The following is a 13959-nucleotide window of genomic DNA, read 5'->3' as shown; positions in this document are numbered from 1 at the left end:
TCCCTCTGCCCAGACAGCCTCTAGACCAGATTACCTTTTGCAGAGTCCATGGAAACAGAGCCTATGGCCACAATTGCATTCCTTCTTCCCCTGACAGCCACTCCATTTCCTGAGAGTCAAAACCTGCACATCGGTATACCCCCCAAGTGAAAGAACACACACATGTACCTACATACACACACACACGTAAGCACCTACTGACACGTGCTCAAACACACAAGCACACGCCTGCACTCACACGCACAAACACATGAGCACGTGCTCTCATCAGGGGCCCGCGTCCTGGCCTCCCCGGCCAGGCCCCTGTAACTGTGTGTCATAAGATGTGTCCAGGATGAAGACTTTGTGTATCATCTGGTAAACCTGGCCCTGCTGGGAGTCCAGCATCGGGTTGCCATGGTTACTGGTCAATATGCAAATGTCTGCCCAATAGGACCTGTGACTCAATGGTGCCACTCTGTCCTGGCTGAGTGGCAGCCTATGAACATGATGACTGGGGGGCATCTTTGACAGGGGCAGACATAGCCACCATCCCTTCAGAATCCATCCCCTGTGAGAGGAAAGCAGGGCTGCCTTCCCGGCAGTGACATCACCAGTCCTGTCAGCCACCGCTGACCCACCCAAAACCGTACTGGCCTTCAACTGAAAGGGGAGGTCAGTTAGGAGGCCCAGAAGCTGCTGCCGCCGCTATTACTTGGTTCCCAGAGCAGGGAAGCAGAAGAAAACTCGTCAAAGGCTTTGGGACCCAGCTCGCTATTCCAGGTGGTCAGTTCTCATGACTAAACCAGTCAGGCCCAGAGACTCAATCAGCAGGAACAGAAAAGGACTTCCAGCTGATGGCCCCCATGCTCTCCTTCCCCTACAGGAGACGAGAACATCAGAACACAAGTTCACCTCCTCCCTGGATGTCATGGCGCTGACTGTGCATGTGGGGAGGCCACAGACTGGGCCCCTTCATACACACTGAGCCTCCCGCTGTCCAGGCCTCTCATGTCTTCCTCTCACTGCATATAGACACTTTTGACAGATGAGGAAACAGAGACTAGACTTGCCCACGTGCACACAGCAAATTAGGGACAAAACTGAAACTCAGAGCCTGCAGACAGGCGCTGGCTACAGTAGAATGGTAGGTGAGCTTTTCAGAAACACTGTTGAGATTTCTGGGCTGCCACCCCACAGCCTGATCCCATCGGTCTGGATGATTCTGAGGTACGGCCGGGTAGCAGAGTTCCCAGAGCTCCAATGTGAACAGAGAAGACTCTAAGAGGTGGATAGGCCTCGTACACTTGGAGACACAGTGGGTCTGGGGCAGGGCTGACCCTTGGGCCCTTTGATCTCGATGGCGTGGGCGCCCACCTCACAGGGCTCTGAAAGCGCACCTGTACAACACGATCGACTTCAGAGTGCGACTGGCTCACCGTCTGACACGCGTGTTCCACAGGTGAACCCACCTGTCTCTTCCTAGAAGTTGCAGTTTGCTTTTCTAAGTGGTGAAATCAGGACCCGACCCCAAGGCCTAGGCCCTGTAGGCATCTAAGGTGTTGGAAGTGTCAAGATGTGGCAAGTGACCTGCTGGCTGGAGCCTCCTCCTGTCCCCACAAACTCAGGAGTCTTCATGCCCAGGCTCCCAGGAGAGGGGCCTTTGGAGGCAGGACAGGGACAAGGACCAGTCTGGGCACCCCATGCCCTCGTTCTGAACAGAAAAAAGGGCCCGGTGAACGAGCTCAGGGCCGAGCAGGCGGTCTCCAGGAGGGGCGTGGGAGTGTGGAAGGCCTGGCCCTGGAGCTGGGGGCAGGGGGAAACAGGGTTCCTCAGACCCCCACCCCCACTCACCTTTCCTCCCTGGGGACATCTGCTGACTGACTTGCGCCTCTGCCTCCCCATCAGGTACTAACCCCACAGCTCATCTCTAAAGAACCTGCCCTGCCTGCTGATCCTAACATTTCCTCTTTCCACCCCCCTCAGGGCTCTTGGGGACTGGGTGCCAGGGCAGGGGTTCAGGAGGCCGGGAGGGGACACCACTAACCTGCTTTCACCTCACAGGCTGGCTGCTGGTGTCTGAAGAATCCTGACCAACGTTTCTCTCTCTCTCTCTCTCTCTCTCTCCTGCCCTCCCCGCTCCCCGATCTCTCTCTGTATCTCTCCCTCCATCCCCTCCCCTCTCTGACCCTGCTCTCTTCTGCACTGCCAGAGCATCTTGGATTTGAACTAAAGGGTACGAAGCTGTATGTGTCAGTCAGTGCCATCCACCCCAGCCCTCTCCACAGCCTCTGACACCATGTGTGCTGGTTTCCTTTCCAAAAAACGGAAAAGGGATGATTCCAAAAATCTCCCCTGGCCCTCCCAAGATGTCCCATCATAAACTAGGTTGATTTGGGGGAGACAAGAGACGGGCGGAATAGGTGCCCCCAGTGTACAGCGGGGCCCCCTCGCCTGAGGCCTCACTGGGGGAGGAGCTTCCCGAGCTGATGCCCAAAGGGTTGGCCAGACAAGAGACAGGCCCCTGGAGAGCTGGTGTCCGGAAGCCATGAAATCCTGGCTTGGAGAGTTGTGCAGAGAGGCACCCTCTTTAATTTGACTTTAATTCTCCTTCCTTTTCCCACTTCCATCTCCACTGCTTTTCATTCTGCACCACGCTGGCAGCTAATAATGCCCATTTGTCTCTGCCCCCTGCCCCGTGTCTGTCTGCCAGGCTTTGCCATCTGCTTGAGGCTGTCATTCCCTTCATGATCTGTCTCCACAATGGTATGCGTGTTCGCCTGTGGGCCAGACGAGCAAGGGTCAAGGGTGAGCCGGCCTCCGGTGCTCACCCTCCTGCCCCCCCCCAGCTCAGAACCTTACCTCCCTCCCACTTCTTCCCTCTGGCCCCTGGGAGACACAATGAATGGAAAGGGACTTGGAGGCAGCGTTCTGTCCTCTCTCTGAGCTGGGAGGCTCCACCCAGGCTTAAATGGAGAGATGCAGGGACTCAGAGGGGTCAAAGCTTCGGTGGGGTCAGACCTCAGAGGCGGTGCAGAGCCTGCAGTTCTGAAAAGGCTGTTCTTGAGGCAGGTCTGGAGAGGCCCCGCTTCCCTCACCACCCAGCCCCTATCAGCTCTCCTCAGAAGATAGAGCTAAAAGCCTGTGGAAGCGTGTGTGTCTATGTGCTGCTGGTGATGGGACGGGAAGAGAGGGGTGAGTCTGCGTGTGACGGTGCACGACACGAACCTGCAGGGGTGTGTGTGTTGTGGGGGGGGGGGAACGTCACACGCCTTGTTAGGTCTCTCTGTGCAGGATGTGAGTGCACAGAGGCACACAGCAGGGCGTCTTTGTGTTAAGGGCTGAGTGCTGTGCAGGTGGAACTGGGAGGGTGCGGAGGTGAGTGTGCGCGTGTGCGAATAAATGCCTGTGTCTGTAATGGCGGTCTGTATGTCCATTCGTGCACCAACTCGACAGACATCTACTGAACCCCAGAATTTGCCAACTCTGGCGATCTGGCATGCAGAGTCCCTGCCTTCCTGGCACTCAAATTCACAGTATGAGACACGCAACAAACAGGAAAGATAGCAGGTGGTGGTAAGTGCCCTACTGAAAATAAAAGAAGGTGATGGGAGGGTGCCAAGCTGGAGACAGAGTTACTTTAGCTAAGTGGCCAGGAAAGGCTGATGCAATGAGGTAGCATCTGCGCTAAAACCTGATAAAAAGTAGCCAGCCCTGCAAACAACTGGAGGAGGGTGTTGGAGGCAAGTTAGGGAGGGTGTGGTTGGAGCGGGCTTGCCTTGCTCAGTGGACAGAAGGAATGCCAGCGACTTTGGTCACAGAAGACATGGGGACTGAACCAATGACGAGATGTAAAAGGAGGGCTGAGATGGTAACCCAGGCCTCCTAGGCCATGGCAGGTCTTTGGGTTGTATTCGAATTGCAGGGGGCGGCCATTGTGAGTTTGAAGCCAAGGAGTAAACGATCTGCAGGCTTGGGGGCACAGAATGGACTGGGTTGGGAGACAGGCTGGGGAGCAGTGGAAGCAAGGAAGCCTGTCAGAAGGTGACCTGCTATCCAGGTGAGAGATGACACCATCCTGGACTGAGCTAGAAGCAGTGGAAGTGGCCAAACCCAGAATCTACTTGGGAGGCAGAGCTGAGAAGACTTGCTGAAGGACTAGGTATCAGAGCAGGCGGGGAGAAAGGAGTCATCAGCAGTGATGCCAAGTTCAGGGCCTGAGCAATGGGGGAGGTGGTGCGACCACTGACGACATGGGAAGGGCCAGGAGCAGGTATGGAAAGAGGCTGGGGAATCAGCACTTCTGTTTGGCCGTGGCCCTTGGGTAGAGCAGTCTGGAGCTCAGGCAGAAGTCAGAGCAGGAGACACAAATTTGAGAGTCCCCTGCATACAGATGGTATTTAAAGTCTGAGCTGGGTGAGATCATGAGGGGAGAGAGGGCACGTGGAGGAAGGAAAGAAGGCTGAGAGCTCTGGGCCCTTCTACCTTGCAGGCCACATAGAAGAGTAGGAAGCAGCAACTGAACAGGTCAGCCAGTGAAAGAGGGCGACACCCAGGAAAGAAGAGCCATCCAGGGGGAGTGGGCGCAACAGGGGGAGTGAGCCGAGAGGGAAGCAAATGACCACAGGACTTGGAAGTGGGTAGTTGTTGGTGACCATGACCAGAGTGGTCTCCGAGGAATGACAGAGACAGATGCCCCACTGGAGAGGACTGGGAGTGGGCAGGGATGAGAACCAGAAGCAGGATATGGACCACAGAGCCCAGAGATGGGGGGCCAGGGTGGAGGGTTAAGACTGCATGAGTGTGTGTGTGTGTGTGTGTGTGTGTGTGCGCGCGCACACACACACTTCTCTAGACACGTATGAGTGTATCTTTGTGAAGGGATCTGTGTGCAGATAGCCAGAGCCCTAAAGGTATGTGTGTCTAGAGGGTTTGTACTCGCAGTTTTTGCTGGTTGGTGTACACAGGAGGGGCTGCAAGTCCAAGGACTTCAGGACATTTCCCAGGGCTCTACTACGGTGCTGGGGTCTAGCCTCCACCTATCCCTGTGCTGGGGGGAGGGGGCCATGTGGAGGGGCCAGCTGGCAGGTACAGGTGGGGGCAGGGGATGCCTAAGCTGCTGCTGTCACCTTTTTCCTTTTCTTCCTCCTGGTTTTCTCTGCTCTAGACGGGCAAGAGTTGCCCCACCAAGAAGTAGGAGGTGGAAGGGATGGCTGGTTCTTTTTGAGACCCAACCTAGCTCAACCCCTCAGAAAGGGTGGCAGCTGCTCCTTGAGCACAAGAACTTTCCTAGGCACCAAGGGCTATGCTGCCATTCGTGGGTTTCTCAAAAGCAAAGGGAAGGGCTGGTATGGGCCAGGGCCACATGCTATCCAGGGTGCAGGAACAAATCAAGGCCTTTCTCTCTATGCCCTCCTCCATGGGCCTGGTCTGCTCTGTCCCTGCTCCTAGCGTCCCTCCTAAGTCCAGCCTCTGGGTCTGATGTCCTGTCTGATGTCCTTGCCTTTCTTAGCAAAGCAGAAATGGCAAGCCAGCTCTGCCGAGCGTCTACATGTTCACTGCCATGAAGAACAGCTCTCCCCAACCCATCCAGGCTCTTTGAAGCCATCAGGCCATAGTGGAGCAGGGCAAGGTTGCTGGCCAAGCCGGGTTGCCCTCGCCTGTGGCCTTTGGAATTTCACCTCCATCCCACCCACCCCCACCCCCTGCATTTTCCATTCATGTGCTCTGGGCAGGGTGTAGGGTTTGGGAAGGTGAATTCAGTCACTTGTGAGCAGATCACGTGTGGGAGGATTTAGGGGCAACAGAAAGCAATCCAGAATGGAGGGACTAGCTGGGGAAGGAGGAGATGCAAAGGAGCTGGGAGGCCCTGAGCTGGAGGGAGCCCAAAGCTTTGGGGGCAGGTGGGGGTGGGTTCTTTGCACCACTTCCCCTTGGATCTGCCTCCTGCCCTGCCCCCTCTCATCCTCTTCTTCTGCCTCTGCAGAAGCCGAGGAGCTGTACCAGAAGAGGGTCCTGACTATCACCGGTATCTGCGTGGCTCTGCTGGTCGTGGGCATTGTCTGCGTGGTCGCCTACTGCAAGACTAAGTGAGTGTCAGACACTCAGGCCTGCAGTAGGCCAACTAGGGATGGGCCTCCAGGACTGCTTTTGTGAAAACAGTCTCTCTCCACCCCCCGCCCTCCCACACACACTTTCCCCATGTCTGGCCTAGCCACCCCCTTATGCCCCAACAGCCCCTTCAGGGGCCTCTGCAGCTGGTGTGGAGAGGAAGGGCTGGGCCAAGAAGCAGGAGCAGAGGGTAGGAGGGACAGGCCCCAGAGGAATGAACAAGAATTGTTGTGAGCACGAGTGTTGGAAGAAGACAGATCTGGGTTTGAATTCAGCTCTCCCATTTACCATGACCCTGAGTAAATTGACGGATCTCTCGGAGTCCTCATCTGTAAAGCGGGAGTGATCCTAGTATGTACCTCAGACAACACTGTGAAGGGGCATCTGCCTTATCAAGTAGGCTGGTGCTGGAGCAGTGTTGGGAGTGAGGAAGCACAGAAAAGAAGGCTGCATTCCCAGTGGAAAAAGAGACCTTGGGACATACTGCCTCGTCTCACTTGGGAGCGGGCCAGGCCAGAGCCCAGAGAAGATGAGGCCGGGTCACTTCTGGGCAGAGGAAAGATGGGGCAGAACTTTAGAGCAAGGGGAAGAAAGGTGCAGAAAGGGTGCTGCCAGTTCCTGTACAAGAGTGCAGGCTGACAGACAAATGTGGGAAAGGGTCAGCTGTGTTCCTAGAGCACGAGCAGCCCAGACTAGTTGGAGTAATTCTGGGGTCAAGGAAAAGGCATGAGTCTAAAAAGACAGCTGGAACCTAGATAGTATCATAGGACATTGAATCCCAAGCTAGGAAGCCTGGGTTTATTCTATAAATGATAGGGAGCCAATGAAGGTTGTAGAGTGATGTAGTGCTGAAAAAATGATAGGTTTGTCCCATCCATTCTTATCCAGAAAGCAAGGTCTGGGCATAGCCACCATTTAGTGCACTGAGTCCTGTGGTCTTGACTCCTGCTACGCCTGCCTATGGGATCCAAGGCCCTGCCGGCCTTGGGATTTGGGGCTCAAGGATCCCAGAGGAGACTGGGCCCAGGTAGGAAAAATGAGGTCAAGAACTAGTGGAAAAGCAAGCCCCTATTCTAACCTCATTCATTTCTTCAACAAACTTTCATTCACTGCCTGCTAGATACCAGGCCCTGCACCAGGCCCATGGCCAGTGCTCTAAGCAAGATGTCCAGTGTGATAAGATACATTGCAGGGGTGCCTAACTTTGTCTGGAAGGCAAGAAGGGTTTCTCTGAGGAAGCAGCATTTAGGCTGAGCCTAAGAGAAGAGCAGGAGTTAGCAGGTGAAGAAGAGGCAGAGAGTGTGCTCCATTGGGATGTAACAGTATGTGCAGAGGTCCAAAGGGTAGAGAGGGCAGCATGGTGGGGGATCAGAAATAAGCCCCCCAAGGATACAGCAAGCTAGGGCAGTGAGAGGGCACTGAGAGAGGGCCAGCGATGGGTTTTGTTGTTTTTGGTTTTTAATGTTTATTTTTGAGAGAGAGCATGAGCATGAGCAGGGGAGCACAGAGGCTCTGAAGCAGGCTTTGTGCTGACAGCAGAGAGCCCAATGCAGGATCTGAACTCACGAACCATGAGATCATGACCTGAGCCCAAGTCGGACGCTTAACCGACTGAGCCGCCCAGGCACCCCCAATGAAGGGTTTTAAATGGGAGTGACATGATTAGACTTGTTGATTACAGAACAAATGTGTTGGGCACTTAATATGGCCAATGTAAAGTAGTCCCACAGGCCCCTGACCATAGCACCATGTTTTATTTTTCTCATTGCATTTTACTGAAAGTATCTTGTTTATTAATTTGTTTATGTGTTTATTATCTGCCTCCCCTACTGGCCTGCCAGCCCCACGAGGGTAGGGATTGTGTCTGTCTCCTTCACTGTTCCAAAACAGCATCTGGCACATAGCAAAAACCCAAGAAAGAGCAAATGAATGAATGATTGGGTGGGTGGGTGGGCCAGTGCCTGAATATTTTATCTGCTCTTAATTCTCAGGTGACTTTGGGATGGGTAAATGGTCACCCCACTTTAAGATGAGGAAAGTGAACCATGGAGAGTTTAAGTAACTGGCCCAGGATTACATAGCTAGGATGTAGTAGAGCCAAAGCTCTCTCAGCAGAGCCAAAGCTCAGAACCACTATGCTCAGGTCCTGCTGAATTCAAGCTCGTGGTGATAGTGGAGGAGGCAGACCAGCGGGGGGTCTTGGCTAAGAGCAGGCTGAGCACAGGGAACAGCGGTAGCAGGAGACTGCCCCGGCATCCAGGGCAGAGGTAGAAGAGTTCCCCTGGAGGGACAGCTAGGGAATTTCATACATTGTATGGGGTGGGGGGGTGGCTAACACACCCTTCTCCTATACAGAAAACAGCGGAAGCAGATGCACAATCACCTCCGGCAGAACATGTGCCCAGCCCACCAGAATCGGAGCTTGGCCAACGGGCCCAGCCACCCCCGGCTGGACCCTGAGGAGATCCAGATGGCAGATGTGAGTGGTATTACCAGAACCCCTTCACTGTACCGCCAGCCTTTGTCACGTGCCCTGCAAGGAAGGGCCGGGGCAGCAGCCAGCCCATCCCATGCTCAGCCTTGCCCGCTAGCCTCGCCTAGCCTCACCAGAATGACTGGCCTCGCTCTGCCCACTTCCTTAAGGGGTTGATTCGCTGGGGCCACCGCTGCCCTAACATCAAGTCACTTATCCAGTGGACCACTCCCCAACCTGAAGCTTAGTGCTTCACTTCCCCATCCCCACCCGGAAGGAGGGCTGACCCACTCACTCGTCACTAACTCCCGCCCAACTGTGTCTTTTGCAGTATATCTCCAAGAATGTGCCAGCCACAGACCATGTCATCCGGAGGGAAACGGAGACCACCTTCTCTGGGAGCCACTCCTGTTCTCCTTCTCACCACTGTTCCACAGCCACACCCACCTCCAGCCACAGGTGGGCACCACCCAGGCCCACAGAGATTTGCAGACTCCTGTATGCACACCCACAGAAAGCACTAACACATATGCCCGGAGACACACAAAGAAACCTCCCAGCCAGGCTATGCCCTGTACTGAGGGTCCCTCTGAGTCAAGGGATATAGGTAAAGGACTTCAGACCGGAACCCACCACCAAACATTCATCCATCCTCAGGGGACCAGATTCCCTTTTCCAGTCTAAACCAGCCCCAGAGGAACAACAGCATCACTGGGCTCCCACCTAACATGTAGTTTTGGTTGGACCTCATTAGCACCACATTATCTGGCATAAAATGCCTCCTCATCCAAACACCCAGACCTATTAGATGCTCTCTCCTGAGTTTGCTTTTACGAACCTAGTCCACCTTAGCCTCCTTTTCTTTGTTCACCCAAGCACAAAGGTTCATACAGCTCAGTAACATGGTTGGCCTCCTTCTTCCCTGGGGAACAGCATGGACTAGGCCGGGCCCCCATGTATTGGCCACTAGGGCTGCGCTCCTGACATAAGAGGCTAAGGATCATGGGAATGGACCCGGGGCCCCGGGCTGAGACTAGGGGGAGGTTGGTTGTACGAAGGAAAAGAAAAGGCTTACACCTGTTGGGGCTCACCCATCCACAGGACCCTAGCCCTCCTTTTTCCTCCATCATACTACACGTCAGCTCAGAGTGGAGAAGGGCATTGAGCTGAGGGTGCCTGAAATGAAATGAAGAACCGGGGGGGGGGGGAACCTGGGACCACACCTGTTAGGCTGTCCTGCCCCTTCCTGATCCCCCACCTCACCTCCACCTGGCTTCTCTAGGCATGAGAGCCACACGTGGAGCCTGGAACGTTCTGAAAGCCTGACCTCTGACTCCCAGTCGGGCATCATGCTGTCATCAGTGGGCACCAGCAAGTGCAACAGCCCAGCGTGTGTGGAGGCCCGGGCACGGCGGGCAGCGGCCTACAGCCTGGAGGAGCGGCGCAGGGCTGCCGTGCCACCTTACCACGACTCCGTAGACTCTCTGCGTGACTCCCCACATAGCGAGAGGTCAGTTCCTATCTTGTGTCCTGTGCCCCACCTTGGCCAGAGGACTGGCACCAATGACCCAGGGCCGACCCTTAGGGCACCTCAGAGACACTCCAAAAATTCCCATGTCCATTTTTCAGACGGGCAAGCAAGGTCCCTGAAAGGTGGAATGATCTGCTCAGGGTGCATGTTAATGACAGACTGGGACTGAGTTTGAGCCAGTGGACCCTGGTGTGGAGTGACCATCTAATTTAATTGTCCTACTGGGACACTTTTCAAAGTTGAAGAGGATGCTATAATTGCACTAGAACATCAGGAACAAACAGTGGCTGTTCTGGACAAGCCAGAACATATGGTAGCCCTACCCTGGTGTCACCTAGAGGCCCCATGTCCCAGTGGGAACAGAAAGACACCAAGATCGAGCAGACTGAAGGGTGGGAGGGGAGGCTGTCTGCAAAGAGAATGACCAGGGCAGGCTGGGCATGAGCCAAGAAGGACTGCAGGCCCTGGCAGTATCAGCAACAAGGCCCAGGGATCAAGACACCATTGGGTTTCCGAGCAGTGGCTGCACTGAGAACCAGGAAACTCCCCTTCTTCCCTGACTCCAAGCCAGGAGTCATAGGAGGCCAGCCCTCTACATTGCTCAGCCCTCCAGTGGCCCTTAGCAAGTGGGGTCTGTGGGAGGAGAGTAGAGGAAGGTGCATAGTACTGGGAACTCCAGGCTGGAGTGGAGGGAGAGGAAATGTTCTCTGGCTCTAACTTCACCTACTCCCTGCCAGCCCTCACTGAGCAGGCCTGCCTGGGGGTCCAGAGACAGTCCATCTAGTTTTTGCTACTGAGAAGCTCCCAGCCATAGACACAAACCACTGAAGCTCACAGCGTCCTATGGAACGTGCTAAGCACAGGACATCCCAGCAGGACAGACAGACCCAGCCTAACTGCAGGCTCTAGGAAGCAGCCAGGTTTTCCATACCCAACCTTTTAAAGCCCAGCTCCACCACCTGTGTGATTTGCAGCAGGTTGATCACCTGTGCCTTGTTTCCTCAGCTGTGGAACATGAAAAACAATACCTATCATGCATGGTTCTTGCGAAGGCCATCAGAGATCATGTGCACAAAGCTCTCTGACTCCTACTTGGCTACACTAGGTTGTTATCAATCATTATCAATAGCAATAGAACTTCTTACTGGTTGGGAGGCAGAGAGACAGGGAGAGCTTTCCAGGCAAGGGAGTACCTTGAGCTGTACTAGCAGAGGCACTTAAGAACATTGCTAGTGAGTGAGATGCCCAGAGCAGGGTGAGATGTACGGAGAATGGAGCTGGGCCTCAACCGGTAGGCTGGGGCCAGGTAGATGGCTGATGGCCCTGGGGCAGGAAGGGCCTCCTTAAGCAAAACTGACTTTAAAAGATTGCTTTGGAAACTGCATACAGTGGAGGAGAGACCCTGGAGCTGGGGAATAACCAGAGTGAACAATTAGGCCCAGGTCGAGGTAGAGCAGGGCACAGGGTGTGTTCCAGGAGGTGGGGTATGGTGGTTAACTGGATGTCCATGTGGGAGAGGGAAGTCAGACGATCCAGAAAGAGAGTAATAAGGGCTCTGGAGAGCAGAGAAGCATAAGTCCTGGTTCTGCCTGGCATCGGTTCAAATCCCAGCCCTACTACTTCCGGGTTGCGTGAACCTTGAGCAAGTCACTTAAATGTTCTGAGTCTCAGTTTTCTCATGTGTGGTATGGGACTAACGTAAGGGTCTTACAGAATTACCGTATTAGATGAAATGGTGCATGTAAAATGCCCCAATCTGAGCCTGACCCAAAGTAACAGTTCAAGAATATTGGTGACTGTGGGCATCCCTCACACCAAAAGGACCGTTCACGTTGGAGCATCAGGAAGGCAGTGGCACCGGCACATCCCATGTGATACGTTTATGGAATCATTCCAACAACAGCCTGGAATGAGCACTGTGGTTATCCCCTCTTAACACATAAGGAAACCGAGCCTGGGGGAGGTTAAGGAAATTGCTTAAGGTCACTGAGGACTGCCACCATCATTCGGGCGGGCGGGATCCCAGGCACTACCAGTGGTCCACCTCTTCCACCGCAACCCATAACCCGTAACCCCCAGCCCACGCCTCTGCATCTCTCCGCAGGTACGTGTCGGCACTGACCACGCCCGCGCGCCTTTCTCCAGTGGACTTCCACTACTCGCTGGCCACGCAGGTGCCGACTTTTGAGATCACGTCCCCCAACTCCGCTCACGCAGTGTCGCTGCCGCCGGCCGCACCCATCAGCTACCGCCTGGCGGAGCAGCAGCCGCTTCTGCGGCAGCCGGCGCCCCCTGGCCCCGGGCCGGGACCCGGCGCGGACATGCAGCGCAGCTACGACAGCTACTACTACCCCGCGGCGGGGCCCGGGCCGCGGCGCGGGGCCTGCGCGCTGGGCGGCAGCCTGGGCAGCCTGCCCGCCAGCCCCTTCCGCATCCCCGAGGACGACGAGTACGAGACCACGCAGGAGTGCGCGCCCCCTCCCCCACCGCGGCCGCGCGCCCGCGGCGCGTCCCGCAGGACGTCGGCGGGGCCCCGGCGCTGGCGCCGCTCGCGCCTCAACGGGCTGGCGGCGCAGCGCGCACGCGCGGCGCGGGACTCGCTGTCGCTGAGCAGCGGCTCGGGTGGCGGCTCGGCCTCAGGCTCGGACGACGACGCGGACGGGGCGCTGGCGGCCGAGAGTACGCCTTTCCTCGGCCTGCGCGCGGCGCACGATGCGCTGCGCTCGGACTCGCCGCCGCTGTGCCCGGCGGCCGACAGCAGGACTTACTACTCCCTGGACAGCCACAGCACGCGGGCCAGCAGCAGACACAGCCGCGGGCCCCCCCCGCGGGGCAAGCAGGACTCGGCGCCCCTCTAGGGGCCCCCGCCGCCCCGCCGCCCCCCTCCGCCTCGCCTGCCCCACTGTCTTTACGGAGAACAGAGACCACCGCCTGGAGAGAGAAAGGAGGAAAAAAAGAAATAAAAATATTTTTATTTTCTATAAAAGGAAAAAGGTATAACAAAATGTTTTATTTTCATTTTAGCAAAAATTGTCTTATAATACTAGCTAACGGCAAAGACGTTTTTATAGGGAAACTATTTATATGTAACATCCTGATTTACAGCTTCGGAAAAAAAAAAAGAAACAACAAAAAAAAAGAGAGATGGGCCAATTTTTTGACTCTTTAATAGAAACCTATATTGTGGTGCCTTTTGCTGTACGCTAATCTGGAGCTCCTGGAGAGAAGTCTGGGTTGTGGGGTGGGGTGGGGTGGGGCTGAGGGGACTGTAGGATCCCCAGCTGGCAGGGGTGAGAGGAAGCCGGCAAAGAAAAGACTGCTGGGTGCTAGTGGGGGCAAGGGTGGGGGCTGGGAGGGGATCCGCCCTGAGGAAGGAAATGAGGACAGGAGTAGCTTTGCCCTCAGGCAAGATCTTCAGGCCCCCGACACCCTGAGGAGAAGGTGGGGATCCTAGGCTTAGGAGCTAGAGTTGGGGTCAGGTAACTTTTGGGGGGGGGGACTTGAGGCCCAGCGACAGCAACCAGAATGGGGAGGGGGCCACCCTGCTCCTCATAGCTGCTAAGGGAGGGGGCACTAAGAGGTCTTCCCAACAGCACCGGCCCCAGGGAGGAGGCAGCTCTGCCAGGGCCCCAAAGTTCCAGCTCCTCCTCCCCTGTGGCCTCCAGGATGCCCTTCCGTCCTCTGCAGCACCTTCGTTTACAGGTTGTCTTTTCTATTTTATGCCTGCATGTCCTTTGCATTTCAGATTCTTTAGATTGGATGCATGGTCACGCTGGGACCGAGAAGAGCCACTCCACAGTGTATTTGATTCCCCTTTTAGCAATAAAGTAACACCATTTCCTTCCAGACCCCAAGCCACCTACGA

General features: G+C 55.5%; 1 protein-coding gene across 5 annotated transcripts in view; it reads left to right on the top strand.

Annotated features, from left to right (window-relative positions):
* The window catches only part of NRG2 (neuregulin 2), a 184483-nt gene extending 171461 nt beyond the window's left edge, over positions 1 to 13022 (top strand). For 3 of the 5 annotated variants that reach the window (XM_047098632.1, XM_047098551.1, XM_047098336.1), the window contains 5 exons: positions 5966 to 6068; positions 8446 to 8569; positions 8895 to 9022; positions 9846 to 10073; positions 12199 to 13022. In XM_047098632.1, the coding sequence (XP_046954588.1) occupies positions 5966 to 6068; positions 8446 to 8569; positions 8895 to 9022; positions 9846 to 10073; positions 12199 to 12952 (1337 nt within the window). In that variant the 3' untranslated portion in view covers positions 12953 to 13022. Of the gene's footprint in view, positions 1 to 2191; positions 2216 to 5965; positions 6069 to 8445; positions 8570 to 8894; positions 9023 to 9845; positions 10074 to 12198 lie in introns of all 5 variants that reach the window. The other 2 variants (XM_047098486.1, XM_047098405.1) reach the window with 1 other exon arrangement.
* The last annotated feature ends 937 nt before the right edge of the window (positions 13023 to 13959 follow it).

The sequence above is a fragment of the Lynx rufus genome, unplaced genomic scaffold, assembly GCF_022079265.1.
Source record: "Lynx rufus isolate CCGP_SWC_20201006 ecotype Redwood Valley unplaced genomic scaffold, mLynRuf1.p SCAF_1, whole genome shotgun sequence".
NCBI lineage: Eukaryota > Metazoa > Chordata > Mammalia > Carnivora > Felidae > Lynx > Lynx rufus.
Note: the sequence above shows the minus strand (reverse complement) of the source record. Positions and strands in the feature narration are given on the sequence as shown.